The sequence below is a fragment of the Colletotrichum lupini genome, chromosome 5 (assembly GCF_023278565.1).
Source record: "Colletotrichum lupini chromosome 5, complete sequence".
NCBI lineage: Eukaryota > Fungi > Ascomycota > Sordariomycetes > Glomerellales > Glomerellaceae > Colletotrichum > Colletotrichum lupini.
In genome coordinates, this window is record NC_064678.1 from 3,898,847 (window position 1) to 3,914,973 (window position 16,127).

The window sequence follows — 16,127 nt, forward strand, 5'->3', positions numbered from 1 at the left end:
CTAGCCCCGTCCCCAGTCTTCGCCATCTTCCCTGCCCTGATCCTCCGTGGTTCCACAGGCCTTGCCCGATTGCCTGTTCTACCCTGGAGCTTGAAGCAGCCTTAATATGCAAGCCGTAGCAGCATGCTGGCCGACCAAGTCCATGGACAAGCAGCAACATCCTTGGTGATCGATTCCACCTCGCCGAATACATAATCAGCAATAATATTTAGCTCCCCGGCTCCATCTCCGTTCTGGGTCCCCAAGAATTTGCAACGAAGCGACGAAAGAAAAAAAAAAAAAAGAAGTGGAAAGAGCAAGAGAGGGAAAAAAGCAATTAATACCATTCGAACCCACTCAAAGCGCCGTCGCTGCATTTACCAACACCGCGTTCCCCCTTCGCCCCGTTGCCGAATTTCCTCGCTTCTTGTCTGCACGCGCCGTTCTCGTCTCGCTCAGACATCCCCAACTTCCATCCCCCGCGTTGGAGGTCTCCTCTTTACCGCCTCCGTCGCCGCCTCCCGACACCCGTTGCTGCCGCTTCCATTGGGACGAAACTCCCTTTTCGTCCGTCACCTGTGCGACATTTGACAGCACCAGCAAACGCCGTACGAAGCCGAACTGCCCCCGTCCTCGCCCTCGAGCTCTAACGGCCGCTCATCGTTGCAACCCTGCACCATCCCACCTTGGACCTGTGGATCTACCACCAAAATCCCCCGCTCTCAACCTCTCATCCCGCCGCTGATCCATTTCTACGTCTCTTCCCGTTCGCTCGTCGCTCTGCCTTGCCCAGGGCTGGCGTAACAGTTGGCCACCACAGTTCCGTGTCGCATTGTGAAGCCCGCCGAAATTCCTGTTGGAGCGGCTTCGCTGCGCACCAACTTTTCTCGCTGCAGGAGCTGAAAGTCGTCCGCCTCCCAACGACATCAAGCGTCACCACCGCTCAACGGGCTTCGCACTCGACTCCCACCTGTAAGACCCGATTTGCGACTTGCAGGAATACCGCTCAGCAACTAGTATGCTTGTTGTTGCGTGGTGGCACACACATTATCCTCGGAAGCAGAATCTGATCGGCCATCACTCAATTTCGGAAGAGGCAGAAAGGCGTGCTGGCTAGGTTACGGAAAGCAAGACGTGGTGGGACGCTCAGGTGCAGCTCTGGAAGAGACGACGAATTCCGGGGACGCACATAGAATCACCAAACCTCAGATGCGGGCGGACCCCAAATGAGGACAAACCATGGAATGAGCATGGCACCACCGGGAATGGATGGACGAACCTACCACAACGGGGTTCACAACGTTACGCCGCGCCTCAATTGGCAGCAATCCCAGAACCAGAACTTGTCCGCAGACTCGTTGTCTCGCGGCATGGAACGCGTCTCAAACTCCAATCTACGCACATCATTCCGCTCTAACCACCCGTCGAACCCTACGATCCGCGCCGTGACACCCGAGTATCATCATCCGGACCTCTCGCCGACGCCGTCCGCGAACGCCGCATTCGATCCGACCGTCCCTCCTCAGATACCACGCGGTATCACGTCGAACTCCCCTCAAACCTCCCCGAGATCTATCCCGGGAGACTTCTCGAGACGACAGGGAATGGTGTTTAATGACACATATGGTGGAAGCTCCTACGAGAATAATTCAACTAGTCCGCCTCTGAGGCAACAAAGCAGCTTTCGGCCTAGGACACATACCATGGACGGCGCACTACGCCAGCAGTTCATGAATGCTGCCTCCCGAGAGGGCCGCCAGCGTGTGGGGTCGTTTTCTTCGTCTGGATCTCAGCCCTTGTACGACGATGCTCGCTCCCCACCGCCTCCCATCGAGTCCTTGGGATTCCCCTCGGTCATCCCGGCCCGACACTCGGAAATTCCCTTAGGTGTCGCAAACAGCCTGAAAGAGAAAAAGCTGTCGACGAAACGTCTGATCAAGCGCCAGTCTTCCCGGCCAACTTCTCCGCCAACAAGCTCAACGCCTTCTGTTGATTCGCTACCCATTCCCGTTCCGACGGAAAATGCGAACAACATTCTGCTCATGATGAAAAATCTATGTGGGCGCATGAGAGGTGAAATCGAATTTCAGACCGACCCCCGGGGTCCATGGCAGCTTGGTATTGCATACGTTGACGAAGAAAAGGGAAGCTTGATGTTCGACTCAGGACATGATGGGCCATTTCATATCCCCCTCATTTCTGACCTCCGTGGATGTCGAGTTGCGCCAGTCATATTACCTGATGGGAAAAGATGTTTGGACGTTTCGTGTCCCATCCAGCCCCCGTTGGATCTTCTAATTCATCCGCTTCTAGCAGAAGAAACAGACCTCTGGCTTGCAGCTTTGCTCTGCTGGCAACAACTTCGACCTCCGAAAGTGAAACTTTCGAACGGCAATCGAAGTCCTGCGCCTACCGCCCTGCGTCCAGCAGTAAGAAGGCGTGGCTCTGAGAATGGAACCGCGAAGACTACAACTGCATTCATCAAGGTCGGCCAAGTGAGACTTTGGGACAAGGGCTTGGCAAATTCGCCGAGGGCCATCGTGAAAAGGCCCTCTACGAGGGATCTGAGATCGCCGACTACTTCTTGGCGGGTTGTTTCCCTCCTCCTTCAAGAAAACGGAGAGGTTCGACTCACCACAAGAGACGGCGAGGCTGTCATCGCTGTGGTCGAACTATCCCAACTATCTCGATGCGCTATTCAACAGCTGAACCGGTCAGTTTTGGACGAAGAGTACTGCATCGGCATTTTCCCACACTACTCTCCGATATCTACACAGCTGTCCATATTCCGTCCTGTGTACATTGCTCTGGACAACCGCTTGTTATTCGAAGTCTGGTTTGTTCTTCTTCGAGCATTCGCGCTGCCGGACATTTTCCGACTGGATTCGCCTTCAGCCGAAGGAGCGATGGAGGTTACAGATTTGGAGTCAGATCTTTCCGGCGAGATATTCAGGATTGAGAAGACGATCAGTCTGCGGGTGACGGAGGCAAAACTGAGACCGAAGCCTTGTTCTCCCGACGTTAGCTTCATCGACCGACAGCCCAAGGACGCAGACCCTTTGATGGGCAACTACCTGACAGAAGTCATACTGGATGGCGAGGTCCGCGCTCGATCAACGATCAAGACTGGAACCAAGAATCCATTTTGGCGGGAAGATTACCAATTTTCGGACCTTCCGCCGACTATGCCATTCCTTTCCATTATTCTGAAAAGAGTGGACGGGAACCTGGAAAGTTTCAGCCATCAACTGCAGGCATCACTTGGGCTGCCCAAGACGGGAAATCTGACTGAGATTCTTTGCGGCTCCGTTGACATCCCCTTGGACCATGTCGAACCCGGCAAAGACTTCGAGCGGTGGCTTGAGATCTATGACGAACGACAGCAGGTCATGGGCACAATGCTTGTGAAGCTCCATCACGAGGAGCTCGTTGTTCTTCATTCTAAGGAATACCAGGCGCTGTCAACTTTGCTTCATAGCTTTCCGTCCGGTCTGACCGCTCAGATTGCTGATGCGCTTCCCGGCAATTTGCGGCGGCTTTCCGAAATCTTTCTCAACATTTTTCAAGTGTCTGGTCATGCGAATGAATGGCTGCAAACACTAGTCGAAGACGAGATCGACGGTATTGGCGGCAGCCAAAACCAGATGAAGAAGTACCGATTCAGCAGCCGCTTGAAATCGAATGAGTCCATGGAGTCATCCAGTGACAGAGAGCAGATTCTTCGTGACATGGGTAAATCTCTTGCAGGAGAGGCCAACTTGTTGTTCAGAGGCAATACGCTGCTGACGCAAGCGCTTGAGTTCCATATGAGAAGATCAGGAAAGGAGTATCTCGAGCAGATGTTGCAAGCCAAGATTTTCGAGATCAACGAGACCAACCCCAACTGCGAAGTCGACCCAAGCAAGCTCAAACCTGGTGAAAACATTCAGGAGCACTGGACAAGACTGATTCAGCTGACAACGGAGGTGTGGCAATGTATTTGCAAGGAGCCCACGAAATGCCCACCGGAACTTCGCTCAATCCTCAAATATGTACGAGCCGTGGCTGAAGATCGCTACGGCGACTGGCTACGAACCGTCACTTACACGAGCGTGTCGGGCTTCTTGTTCCTCCGTTTCATTTGCCCGGCGATTTTGAGCCCCAAGCTCTTTGGTCTGTTGAGGGATCACCCTAGACCCAGAGCACAGCGAACGCTCACACTGGTTGCCAAGGCACTTCAGGCCCTTGGAAACCTGTCTACGTTTGGTAAGAAGGAAGAATGGATGGAGCCAATGAACAAATTTCTGGGCTCCAACCGTCAGTCGGTCAAGGACTACATTGACACGATCTGCGCCATCCCCGTCGAACGCAACAAGGTTGCCCTGGGTCCATCTTATTCGACACCTATCGCGATTCTTGGACGACTATCACCAACGGCACGAGAAGGGTTCCCTGCACTGCCTCACTTGATTGATCACGCTCGCAATTTCGCAGCGCTAGTTAAGATGTGGACTGAGGCCAATCCCATCGGAAATGGGGAGGTAGTCAAACCTGTAGGCGGTGAAGACGACATTCTCATCTTCAATGAAATGTGTCTGGTGTTACAGGAGCGCGCCGACCTATGCTACTCGAAGTTGGATGGCTCGTCTCACGAGACTGCATCCCTTCCTGCCTCCGACTTCGCCGACGCTATGGATCATAACTCTGCCATCTTGGATTCCATGAGCCTTTCCACGCATCACAACAATCACTCAGCACCGACCTCAGCGAACACGTCTACAGTTTGGCTTGACCAAGACAATTACCAACCACCTGGTTCGGCTGGCAGCGACGTATTGATCGATGTTCCTACGCGAAGAAGTCGTGAGCACCGTCGTGGCCGAGATTTCAGCTCCCTGCGGCAAGCGGCTGGACATTCAGAGCACGCGTCTTCGCATTTGGCTACGCTCAAGCGGAATGGTAGGGCTACTCGTCATATTCTGTCTGGCATCATGAAGCCGTTCGGGCGGAGCGATTCACCTGAGTCGTCTCCATCAACAACACGCGGCAAGAATCTCGACCGATCATGGAACACTGGCTATTGATGTTCCTTATTTACCACTCATTTCCCTTTGTTCATTACTATTTCGATACACACGCACACGAACCAAAACCAAAAAAACTTCAATGGTCGAATGACGAGCCAAAGTCTCTGCATTCTTAACGAGGAGGATGTCTGGATACGCCCAGCTTGGAGCGTCAAGAGAGTGCGGAAGGGCAGCGCCTCTTCTGCATTACTATCACCTGCGCCGGAATCGAGGGCAGTCTTGGGTGGGCAAGGATCGACTGAACTTACCTCTGGCGTTTCTCCATTTGCACAATGTTCATCAATGGAGCCTGCTTGGGAAGGTTCCTTTCTACTTGTTGATGCATTCGGTTGGAGGGAGGGTCGGCCCTATTTGTTTTTCACTTTCTTCTTACACCCAAACCCATCCCGTGTTCGTCTCTTCTTCCTCGCCAACTTTTCTTGAGCTGGTTGGAGGGTAGGTAGCCGTCGCAACATGGGCCACGAATGAATATACCCAGACATATCATGACTAGCATTTACGTGTCTTGCCTCAGCCTCACGCCACGAGACTCTTCACAGCATATTTCATTTCCCTTTAGAACAAAACGAAACGAGCAATGTGTATAATATAATGATATTGAACTTTCAGTCGAGGTATCTACCCATGAATTTTCTTTGTGTTTTCCAGTGCCTGCTTCTCTTTACGCCCCGAGTTGTTCCAATTAATTAAGAGAATTCCCTTGTTTTTAGTCGCCCAGATCATAGAATCGTCATCCACCAGTCTTCGCTCTGCCTCATACCATCACAGTCGCACTGCTTCTATGCCGTGTTTCCCCGTCCAGCCCCCGGTGCGGTACGTGCTGCGCCCTCGCTGAGTGGCTCCATCTATTGGAAGAACTTCTTGTAAGCCGCCTTCTCCTTGGCCGCACGGGCGGCCGCCTTCTGCTTGACGGCATTAAGCTCGTGGAGAATGACCTTATCATCCGGCACGAGCTTGTGCGCCTCTTCAAGATCCTTAATGGCGTTCTCCTCGTCCTTAAGGCGGACGTTGGCGAAGCCGCGGCGGTAGAGGGCCTTGGCGCGGTCAGCGTCCTTGGTTCCGGATACATCAAGGGCGTACGTAGCCGTCTTCGCTGCATCATCCCAGGCCTCGAGCTTGATGTTGAGCAGGGCCGAGTTGTTGTTGAGGGTAAAGCGGAGAGCTTGGAGTTCCGCCTTGGTAGTAGCGGGCTCCTTCTCCAAGTCGGGCTCCTCGTTGATGTAGCGCAGGCCCTTTTGGTACTTCTCGAGACCGAGGTTGAAGTCGCCAGCCTTGAAGGCCTTGTTGCCGTAATCCTTGCAGGCGGCAGCAATCTTGATGACTTCCTGAGCATCAGGCGGGGTTGCACAGTCCTCGGGGAAGTCCTCGTAGGTGTCGCCCATGGCGTCCGGGGCCTTCACATCGGCTGCGAGAGCGGCGTCTCCGGTCAATTCGCCGCAGTCTGCAATGACGGCGTCCTTGAGGGGCTTGTCGCCTGATTCGGTCTGGAGGTTCTCGATCTGGCGAACGACGGACTTGCCGTTGAGGACCTCGCCAAAGACGACGTGCTTGTTGTCGAGGTGAGGCGTCGGGACGGTGGTGAGGAAGAATTGAGAGCCGTTGGTGTCTGTACATAGTATTGTCAGAAAGAAGCCTCCCTCATCAAGGCATAGAAGAGTACTTACTAGGCCCAGCATTGGCCATGGACAGGAGGAAGGGACGGTCGTGCTTCTTAGGGAAAGCCTCATCCTCGAACTTTGCGCCGTAAATAGACTCGCCGCCAGTACCATTGCCCTCCGTGAAGTCACCTCCCTGAATCATGAATTGCTTGATGACGCGGTGGAAGATAGAGCCCTTGTAGTGCAAAGGCTTGCCGGATTTGCCCAGACCCTTTTCGCCGGTGCAGAGGCAGCGGAAGTTCTCGGCCGTCTTGGGGACGAGGTCGTTGTAGAGCTCCATGGTAATACGGCCAGCGGATTTGCCACCGACTGTAATATCAAAGAACACGCGCGAGCGCGCGGCCTTGTTTTCGGTTCCCTCAGCGGACATTGTGACTACGTTCTGAAGTGCAAGTTGAACTCGTTGAGGTTGATCAGGCTAGGATTCTGTACTCGATCCAGTAGTGCGGGGTAGATGTGGTTGCCGCAAACGAGATTCGCGGAGTGAAAGGTTATCGATGATTGGGCCGAAGCTGGTAGGAAGTTGTCGTTGATTCACGTTGAACGTGAGAAGTGTTGTTCATACAATTGAGTCGAGGAAGTAAGGTACCTGAGGCAAGGTATAGCTTAATCCTCGGAACGATGGTGGTGGAGGGGGACGATAAATGCTTCAGCCCAGAGCTAACCTGGAAGGTGGGGGAAGGTACGATGGAACTTTCTGGTAGCTCGGACGCCTGTGCGCGGGGCAGTCGCACCACCGGCTGCTCACTACCTGCATGCTTCACCGGGAAGGAGCAACAGCTTTAGAATGGGCCAATCAGAGGGTGCTATTCTTACCGATGTCTCTTTCCTGCCCTGTCCTCGGCTTTTCCATGAGGTGCCTGCCTTCGCTGCTGCGTACCTTAGGTGATGCATCTCTACATAGGTAAGGTAGGCAGGTATGTTATCTAGGTACCTAGGCTGAAGAGACAAGGTGAGGCAAACGGGAAAATAAGGCAGAAAGAAATTATGCAGCTGAAGCAGGCAGCGTTGATGTAATTGAGTTGCAATGTCTCTGCCTGCGTTCTGAGGTATTCTGAAAAATGGCAAGCCCATCGCAGTTGCATCTATGTGCAAAGTTCCACGCCTAAGGCAAGGAAGTATGATGCATATAAATCTATCTTTAACCGCAGCGGACCGCCTGCCAGGTCCATTACTGTTTGTCATCGCTTCTTGACGCTTCGAACGAACAGGATCCAAGCTGCAGTTCTGGCGTACCTAGGTTCCGCTCGAGTAAATCCCCGGCTTGTGTCAGGCGACGCTGCACTAGTACCTTGGGCCATGGCAAATGGCATCCGGAAGACTTCGAGAGCGATCAGGACTTAGGTGCCGACTCTGTGTTGAGCTCAAATGTGACCTTTGGACTTGAATTAGGACAAAATCACCAGTTGTCGTTGGGTTCGAAGGGCACAGACCGGTCCGTCATTGACGGAAGCCACAGCCATCATGGCTTGGAAGCGTCCATCCTTGACCTTGTCGGCGGCGTAGCTATCCTGCAATTTTTGCAAGAAATGGTGATAGAGCCTCTTGGCATCCTCGGCTCCTGCGCTGAGGCGGAAATCCGGCTTGTTCTTGACAATCTTTGCGAAAAGCGTGAATTGAGACACTGTAAGGGTTAGGAGTTGTCATGAAAAGGCCCGTCACAGGAGCCCAGAACGGCAGCCTACATACCGCAGAGAATTTCTCCGTCAATGTCCGGGACTGATTTCTTCCACTGAGACAAGATTAGATGGAGGTTTTGTAGTGGTCAGGATCTGACCAAACGCACCCTTGCGCCGGCATCGTCGTCCCACATCCTAAGCTTCAACACCTTGTTTGCTAGATTCTCGGCATCTTTCTCTGTGTCTTCGGGAGCCACAGCAGCAAGAACAAGAAGTCCCTTTCCAATAGAAGAAATCACTTCGTTGTCCACCGTCACTGACCCAGACAGCACCCGCTGTACGATAGCTAGGAGGGATCATTATCTCACATCACCAGGCACAAGCTCAGTTGAGGAAAAGCAGTCTCACCTTTCATTTTGTACTGCACAGCACCACTGCCTATGTTGGAGACGACGCAGTGGAATTACCTGAGACTTAGAGACCTCACTAAGAGTAGCAAAAGCTGGCTCCGGTGACAAGTTCTTCAAACACTATTGATAGGCCGGAACGTGGATCCCTCCGACACTGTTACCCGGATGAGAATGAAGTCAAAACACAAATGGAGCAGCTGGAGACCGCTGAGTAGTCCGTATCGCCCGGGAAAATGCAAGCTACAAGCCGAGCACGTCGGGAACAAACAGGCAAACGGGCGGCAAACCACACGGAGAAGAAGCAAACAGCAAATCGGTACTTGGCCTGGCAAGTCACAAGCGCTGCTGTCTGGCAGCCCTTCAATATTGCAGAAAATTCCTGCCATCGAATGAGGGCAAAACCAATAGCATTAGCACATTGCCTTGCCTGATTTGAATTACCGGTAATAAGGTATCTCCCTGAACACGGCGGGAAACAGCTGGCAAGGCTGGGCTTGACAGTGGCCCGTGTCATATTTAGTGACGAAGTCGAAGTAGCCTGAACTTCAGTCTGATAGATAGAAAGAATCCGGGGCTGGTCTTGCATGCTATTACACTACCGGAATGGACCATTTTATTGTAAAAAATGATCATTTGTAGGAGTTATGTTAATAATGGTGTGCTCATGAGATTATTCGTATTCTCAGGACCCCTTTGTAGCTTTTCAAGTACCCATTTGCAACATTCCTATGTTTCACCCTCTATCAGTCTTCAGGTACTGGCGACCTCCACCCTCCACCTCCCACACAGCATCTTCCATCCAGCTCTTTCTTCTGCATGCGCGCATCCTTAACCCATCAAACGCCTCACTTCCCGGCAAGCAAACCTGTATTGCGCAACCAACAAACGCCGGTCAACACGGCGTAGCAGTCGTCACGCGAGGGACAAACCCCCCATTCATCCACCCATAACGCGCCCATCACCCCTTCGACGGCCGTCTGCGACACGAGCACAGCTCACTGAAAACCAGCGTCAATCACGACACACCTGACACAACCGACAAACCCAACCCGTCGGTATCGAGACACGTAATTAGGCTTAGCATTTTCATCTCTGCCACACACAACCCTACAAGATGGCGGCACGCAAACTCCAACAAGAAGTCGACAAGTGCTTCAAAAAGGTGGCGGAAGGCGTCGCCGAATTCGAGGCCATTTACGAAAAGATTGAGCAATCCAACAACATCTCCCAAAAAGAGAAGCTCGAGGACAACCTCAAGCGCGAAATCAAGAAGCTCCAGAGACTCCGCGATCAGATCAAGACATGGGCAGCAAGCAACGACATCAAGGACAAGTCTCCTTTGCTGGAGCATCGAAGGTTGATCGAGACGGTTGGTCTACCAACTCCCCGGTCGTAGCTCTTCCCCGCGGTCCCGCTAATCCCTCTGCAGCAAATGGAAAAGTTCAAGGCCGTAGAGAAGGCTATGAAGACCAAGGCATACTCCAAGGAAGGGTTAGCCTCTTCAGCCAAGCTCGATCCCCAAGAACAAGCAAAAGCCGAGGCAAGCGACTTCCTAAATAGCATGGTCGACGAGCTCGAGCAACAAATCGAAACCCTAGAAGCCGAGGCCGAATCGATACAAGCGACGATGAAGAAGGGCAAGAGCCAAACTGCCAAGGCGGAACGAATGGCCGAGATCGAGCGCATTATCGAACGTCATAAGTGGCATCAGGGCAAATTAGAGCTTATTCGGAGATCTCTAGAGAACGGCGGAGTCGACACGGATCAGGTTACTGAACTCGAAGAGACGATTCGATATTACGTCTCGGATGGCATGAACGATGACTTTGTCGAGGACGAGGAGATGTACGAGGAGCTCGCTCTGGACGAGGACGAGGGCGCATTTGGCCTAGCTCAAGATGGCGACAAGGGCTCATCGCAAGACGCTCAGTCAATAGCGGAGGAACCGACACCCGAACCAGAAATCATCAAGGCTCCCCCAAAGCCAAAGGCGGTAGCAGAAGCATCTGCTTCAGGACGCAGGTCGAGCTCACAGAACAAGTCCCCACTGCCTGCGTTAGCTACCTTGCATATGCCGACAATCATTGGCAATGGCGCAGCAACCGGTCCTACGATGAAGCCAGCGGTAGCCCCCGCAAGACCTGCTGAAGGCCTCAAATACGCGTCTGCGGCGGCGGCAGCGGCAGCGTCAGACAAGATCGGCATCTCTCCCTTGCCCCCTCCGCCAGGCGCAGCACCCGTCCCTGCCAGTACGCCGGGCTCGCAATCGAAAACCAGCGCTACAAGCTCACCCGCAACGACATCAGCGCACCCTGTTGCAGCAAAGGAGCCCGAACCCAAGCAGCCACCACCACCATCAACAACCCCAAGCGAACCACCGATCGCAAATGCGAGCGCCAGCGCAAACGCAAGCGCAAGCACAAGCACAAACACGAACACAAAGGCCGTCTCGGCCCCTACCAAGGCAGAGAAACGCGCGAAAAAGGAGCAGGCTGCGGCAAGTGCTTCGGGAGCAGCCAAAGGCAAGTCCGCCCAACACCGTGACCATTTCATAGTTTACTAATGTTCTTTAGCATCTCAAACAAACGGTGCCACAAATGGGATCCAGGCTACGGCAGAGGGAGAGGAAGAGTCCATATATCACCTTCCGTCATCTTTGCAAGACCTCGTCGAGTCTTTTGAAGCTTCCCGCAAGCGCCCAGCGCCTCTCAACTCGCCATCCACGCAACGCATGCTCCAGACCAGCCAGGCTACGTGTCCCGACATCATGGATGCAGATGTACCCAGAACGTACCGTCCCGACTTGCGATTGACATCAACCGGCGTTGGCTTTCCTCAAGAGCCACTCCCTTTGTTTGATGACCCGCGGCTATATTCACGGATCGACCCTGACACGCTCTTCTACGTGTTCTACTACAAGCAAGGCACGCCCCAGCAATACCTTGCCGCCAAGGCGTTGAAGGACCAGAGCTGGCGGTTCCACAAGCAATATCAAACCTGGTTCCAGCGCCATGAAGAGCCAAAGAACATCACCGAGGAATTCGAGCAGGGCACATACCGCTTCTTCGACTACGAAAGCACATGGTGAGTTATTTTCTTGAAGATGTTAAACTGAGGTAATTAAGCTAACTCAAAGGGCAGGATGAACCGAAGAAAGGCGGACTTCAAGTTCGCGTACAAATTCCTCGAGGACGATGTATGAATAGGCAGCAAGGTTTACGGGGTTTCATGCCAGGCGTAGCCTCGAATTGGGATGGGGGCCTCAAACCATTGGTATCGGGAGGAACGGCGTTGCCTCTTTTTGCGGAAACATACAGCCAAGGTCTATCTGGCTCACCTTTGTTGAAGTACACTGACTATTGACTGGCTATGAAAGGGGGAGGCTACAGGCCGCTCCAATTCGGCTTTTGCACATGAAGACAAGACAACCTATTCGCAATGCGCGTGACCTTAGATTGAGCACTTTCGGCACCGCCAAGGCCGTTTGCCCTGCCATGATATCAGGGACCCTGTCCTCGGCGGTCAGCATAAATGCAAAATAAGATCCCGGTCGGTGCAGTGTGTTCTGGCCCTATCGGAGATGGCCTGTTCCAGTACTCCATACAACCACCTCACTGGACGCTCTAGGAGCTGGGGGGAGTCGATGACGGCTTGCACCCCGGCGCCCGGATCCAGGCTCGGCCGAAATAAGTTGAGAAGAGGACCTCCAGGCTCCTTGGAAGCTCCGGCCACCCCGACAGTTGCCCCGTGTGGATCCGTTTCTGCGTGACACAAAACATAGCCGCCAGCGGGTGGGTTGACGAATACCTTATCCCCCACGATTCTCCAAGTCTTAGACGTACGTAGCCACCCAGGACGAATTGGGTTATGGATGTGCCGGTGGGCGTTCCGAATGGTCAGAACCAATGCCAGGGCTGAGGCGACAATGACGAAGCATGGAACTGTGGAGGGTTGCAATCAAGCTTTCCAGCCAGCGCAAACCATTGGCATTCTGCAATAAATCACTCCGCCACTTGTGTTATCACAAGCCGGGCGAACATGGCCAGGAGGTATGAGGCACGTCGATATGAAGCGAAATGACTGGACGGGCCAAGGCCAGTAAGGGTAGCCAGTACTGTTGAAGCGGCATATACGTGCAGGGAAGCAAGAGCAAAGTAAGGAAGTCGACGGCGGCAAAGCGGCAGTCTCTCATCTGCGTGCTTACCTACCTGCTGGCTAAGGTGGTGATGATTCGCCAGGTGCAAAGGAGCATGTTGACATGGTACTGCAAATCTAGAGCGTCACAACGTGACGAGACTCCTACCGGTACCTAAGGTCGAGAGGGTGGAACATGAGAAGAAAGTACCTTAAGGTTAGTGGGGCAAGCGGCAGGCCCAATGGAGGGCCATGATGCATCACCACCTTCCGACAAAGTTGACAGGGTCTTGCACAAGCGATGGAAGATTTCTAGAAGGTTGTCGAGGCCCACCTTTCCTTCCCCCGGGCGTGTCGCGGACCTGCCAACTTGCCTCCTTCCCAACTAGCAACCGTGAACCCAGTCGAGCGTCATGGGTAGGACCCAGCAAAAGCCCGTTGGCAGAGCGGTTTATTCAGATGACTACCTTTTCCTGGAGTCATCAAAGTCTCTTCTGACCATCCACGAGGCTCGAACACCTCTCCAAGTGACTCCAACACGTTGGACCGAATCCACATCTCGAGGTCTCTCAACCTTTTTCCAACAGTATCGCATACCTGGCCTCCGTGTTTTCTCACGCCAGAAAATGGCTCGTCCGAGCAAAAGGCCCATCAGAATGGATCCTGCTACTACACGATATGCGCCTCTTTGAAGATCCAACAGACTCTGATTTACACCAGCATGACAAAAAAAAGGCACCTTTTCGTATCGCCGTATCCTCTCTGACTTGCTCACCGAACCAAACCTGCATCGACCGTCAGCCGGACATGAAGCACGCCCGCCGCTATCTCCCGATTCTTCCGTCCCCACGCCAGAAGTAGGGCACCTACCTATCTTGCCAAAGACACCTGACCATTGCAAGGTGTCGTTTGCGCGAAAAGGGTGAAGTTTCACCATCTTACAGACTACATACTCATTATGGCCGTCACCGCCTGTATCACTGTTCCCCGTTCAGGGTCGGCGGACGCTCAGAGGGGGCAACGTGGCCGAGGAGACAGGAAATCGGACCTGGAATCGCCCCGGAACCGGTTCACTTGGTTGGCCATCACTCATCAGTCCTTCTGGGTCTCAGGCTATTCCGGTAGGCAACATGCAGCTTTGCGGCGGATCCAGCGGATTGGCCCCCGATGGAATACCTCGATGTGACAGTGGTTGCACTGCAACTGTGCTGCGCAGCACCACACAATCCATCAATGAGCCATGACAGCAACTCACTCCCAGGAAAGCAACCGAGGTACAACGGTACTCCGTATTCAATGTCTGCCCCAGAAGGGAATCGCTTCGCTGGGCAGAGGGGTCCTCCGCCAGAGAGTGAGAGACTCCATTGGATTCCAAACCGCCCCCTAGGCTTACTATGGCCTCACCTACCTGGTTACGATTGGACCAGTGAGGGCTTCATGATTTGCGGTACCATTGTTTCTTGGCTGATTCCACTCTAGCATTCGGACCCTGCACAGCAGCAAGGGCTGGGACTGCAAGCGTTCACGCGCACACTAGTGTGGCAGTGCGGGGCCAGGCAACGAGATATTCTACCAGTCAAGCCTCTCCTCCGCGATTCCGATCTTCAGTCCATCTAGACAGCCGCATCGCATCCTGCCAAGTCCGCCCCGAGCCCGAGCCCTACAACGCCCTAATTGCTACCGTCCAGTTTGCTATGCCACTGAGCGACAATCTCTCGCCATCCATGACATATCTCACAACTGTCGGTTTCATAGCTCACTGGCTTATCTTCGAGCCCCTTGTCCGGTCCTGCACTAGACGCGGTACCTCGAGTCCCCAACTCTGGGTTGACTGACCTTGACCCTGCCGTGCCGTACAAACCGACCACCAGAAACATTTCCATAATGGGCCTTTCTCTGCCCCGGTTTATCTTTTGGGTCTGCCAGACATGTCTTGGGTCGCCAGTACCTTTTACCAATGAAGTCGGCCCAAAAACACTCATGGTAACTCAGAGCTGACTGCCCAGCCGGAACTGGTCCCCCCTTTCGATTCCATGTCAACGGCGGTTGAGGCCCCCTCGAATGTATCCGTACCGCGCTCTTTAACCACCCCGCCGCCAGCCCTGTCGAGTGATAGGTGGGTGCATCGTCATGGGAGTATCTGGCGGGTCTTGGGCTGACCTGATCTCGAATCTCGCCGGTTTGTTCTCAGACCAGGTTGCCAGTTATGCATGTCTTCCCGCATGAATCCATCGACTTGGTGGCTGGCGATTCTAAGCCCCCTTCTAGAAGCATGTCACTCACCGAGGACCGCCTCTCACTTGATCAAACGTTCAAGTTGGTGGAGAAACCCCAGCACTTGCAGTTGTTTCCTCGCTTCGCGCCGTATGGCCAAGACAACTCTATCCCATCTTCACCCTACGCGGAAATGGCCCGGGGGCTGATGGAGCTTTACGACGTTCGACATGCCCGCTCATTTGAGGCTCCCCATGGCCAAGGCCGTCTTACGGAGGTCGAAGCCTTGTGCTGGTGGGTTGCCATGACCCCATTCTACCGCCTGCTCGTGTATCTGTGCCGCTTGACGTCTCGCTGCCACCTTTATTCCTTCCAGCTCCAAGGCGGTGAAACTTGAATTTGCCTTGTCCCGCTCATACTTGAACCACCCACTTCCCCCTCCAATTCGTGAGCTTGTCATTTGGGGATCACTTCAACAAATCCTTTACCTGCTCGGACTCTAGTGTAGTTCGGTGCTGCACTTTGCCTAACACTTACCCTGTTCATGAACAGACTTCCACTCCTTTCTGGACTATAAACCCCACGGCGACGAGGATTTTTGCCTGTACTCTACTTATTCACAATCTAAGCTACCTTACTTCCATGGGTATTTATGTGTGAGCCACGTTTTTGACTCTCCGAAACCAGCCTGCCTACCCCCCCCCCCCCCCCCCCCCCCCCCCCCCCCCCCCCCCCCCCCCCCCCCCCCCCCCCCCCCTCCCCTTCCTCCCCCCGCCCGTCTCCGCCCGTCCCTACCTCCCTCTCGCTCTTTTTCTTTTTCTCTGCTTTCTTTATTCATCCTCATTTTCCCCTCTCCCTCCCCCCCCCCCCCCCCCCCCCCCCCCCCCACGAGTCTGACACTGGCATCCCATGTAAGTTGGTATATTTTCCTTGGCTCCCGGCATTGCTCGCTACTGCTTACTCTCCTTTAAATGTTGTATGCTCCCCCCAACCTTGCCAGGTCATCCTCCCTTTACTGAACTGCTATCCAGAAGCCGGGATATAAAC

The 16,127-nt window shown here is 53.7% G+C and overlaps 4 protein-coding genes across 4 annotated transcripts; 3 read left to right on the top strand and 1 right to left on the bottom strand.

Moving 5' to 3' along the window:
- Positions 1–1,205: 1,205 nt before the first annotated feature.
- On the top strand, positions 1,206–5,042 carry CLUP02_10549 (GTPase-activator protein for Ras-like GTPase; the record flags this gene model as incomplete). The annotated part of the gene is made up of 1 exon (XM_049289525.1): positions 1,206–5,042. One exon carries the CDS (start codon positions 1,206–1,208, stop codon positions 5,040–5,042), a length of 3,837 nt encoding a protein of 1,278 aa, XP_049146670.1.
- An 848-nt stretch (positions 5,043–5,890) lies between these two features.
- Positions 5,891–9,246, bottom strand: CLUP02_10550 (cyclophilin type peptidyl-prolyl cis-trans isomerase/CLD; the record flags this gene model as incomplete). The annotated part of the gene is made up of 14 exons (XM_049289526.1): positions 5,891–6,651; positions 6,710–7,085; positions 7,136–7,215; positions 7,293–7,450; positions 7,520–7,583; positions 7,653–7,788; positions 7,850–7,922; positions 7,989–8,056; positions 8,137–8,327; positions 8,393–8,435; positions 8,490–8,668; positions 8,731–8,756; positions 8,810–8,886; positions 8,938–9,246. The coding sequence occupies 14 exons, from the start codon at positions 9,244–9,246 to the stop codon at positions 5,891–5,893; spliced, it is 2,541 nt and encodes an 846-aa protein (XP_049146671.1).
- A 600-nt stretch (positions 9,247–9,846) lies between these two features.
- CLUP02_10551 (Not1 domain-containing protein) lies at positions 9,847–11,934 on the top strand (the record flags this gene model as incomplete). The annotated part of the gene is made up of 4 exons (XM_049289527.1): positions 9,847–10,101; positions 10,162–11,233; positions 11,306–11,816; positions 11,874–11,934. 4 exons carry the CDS (start codon positions 9,847–9,849, stop codon positions 11,932–11,934), a joined length of 1,899 nt encoding a protein of 632 aa, XP_049146672.1.
- A 3,138-nt stretch (positions 11,935–15,072) lies between these two features.
- CLUP02_10552 (uncharacterized protein) lies at positions 15,073–15,477 on the top strand (the record flags this gene model as incomplete). The annotated part of the gene is made up of 1 exon (XM_049289528.1): positions 15,073–15,477. One exon carries the CDS (start codon positions 15,073–15,075, stop codon positions 15,475–15,477), a length of 405 nt encoding a protein of 134 aa, XP_049146673.1.
- Positions 15,478–16,127: the final 650 nt, after the last annotated feature.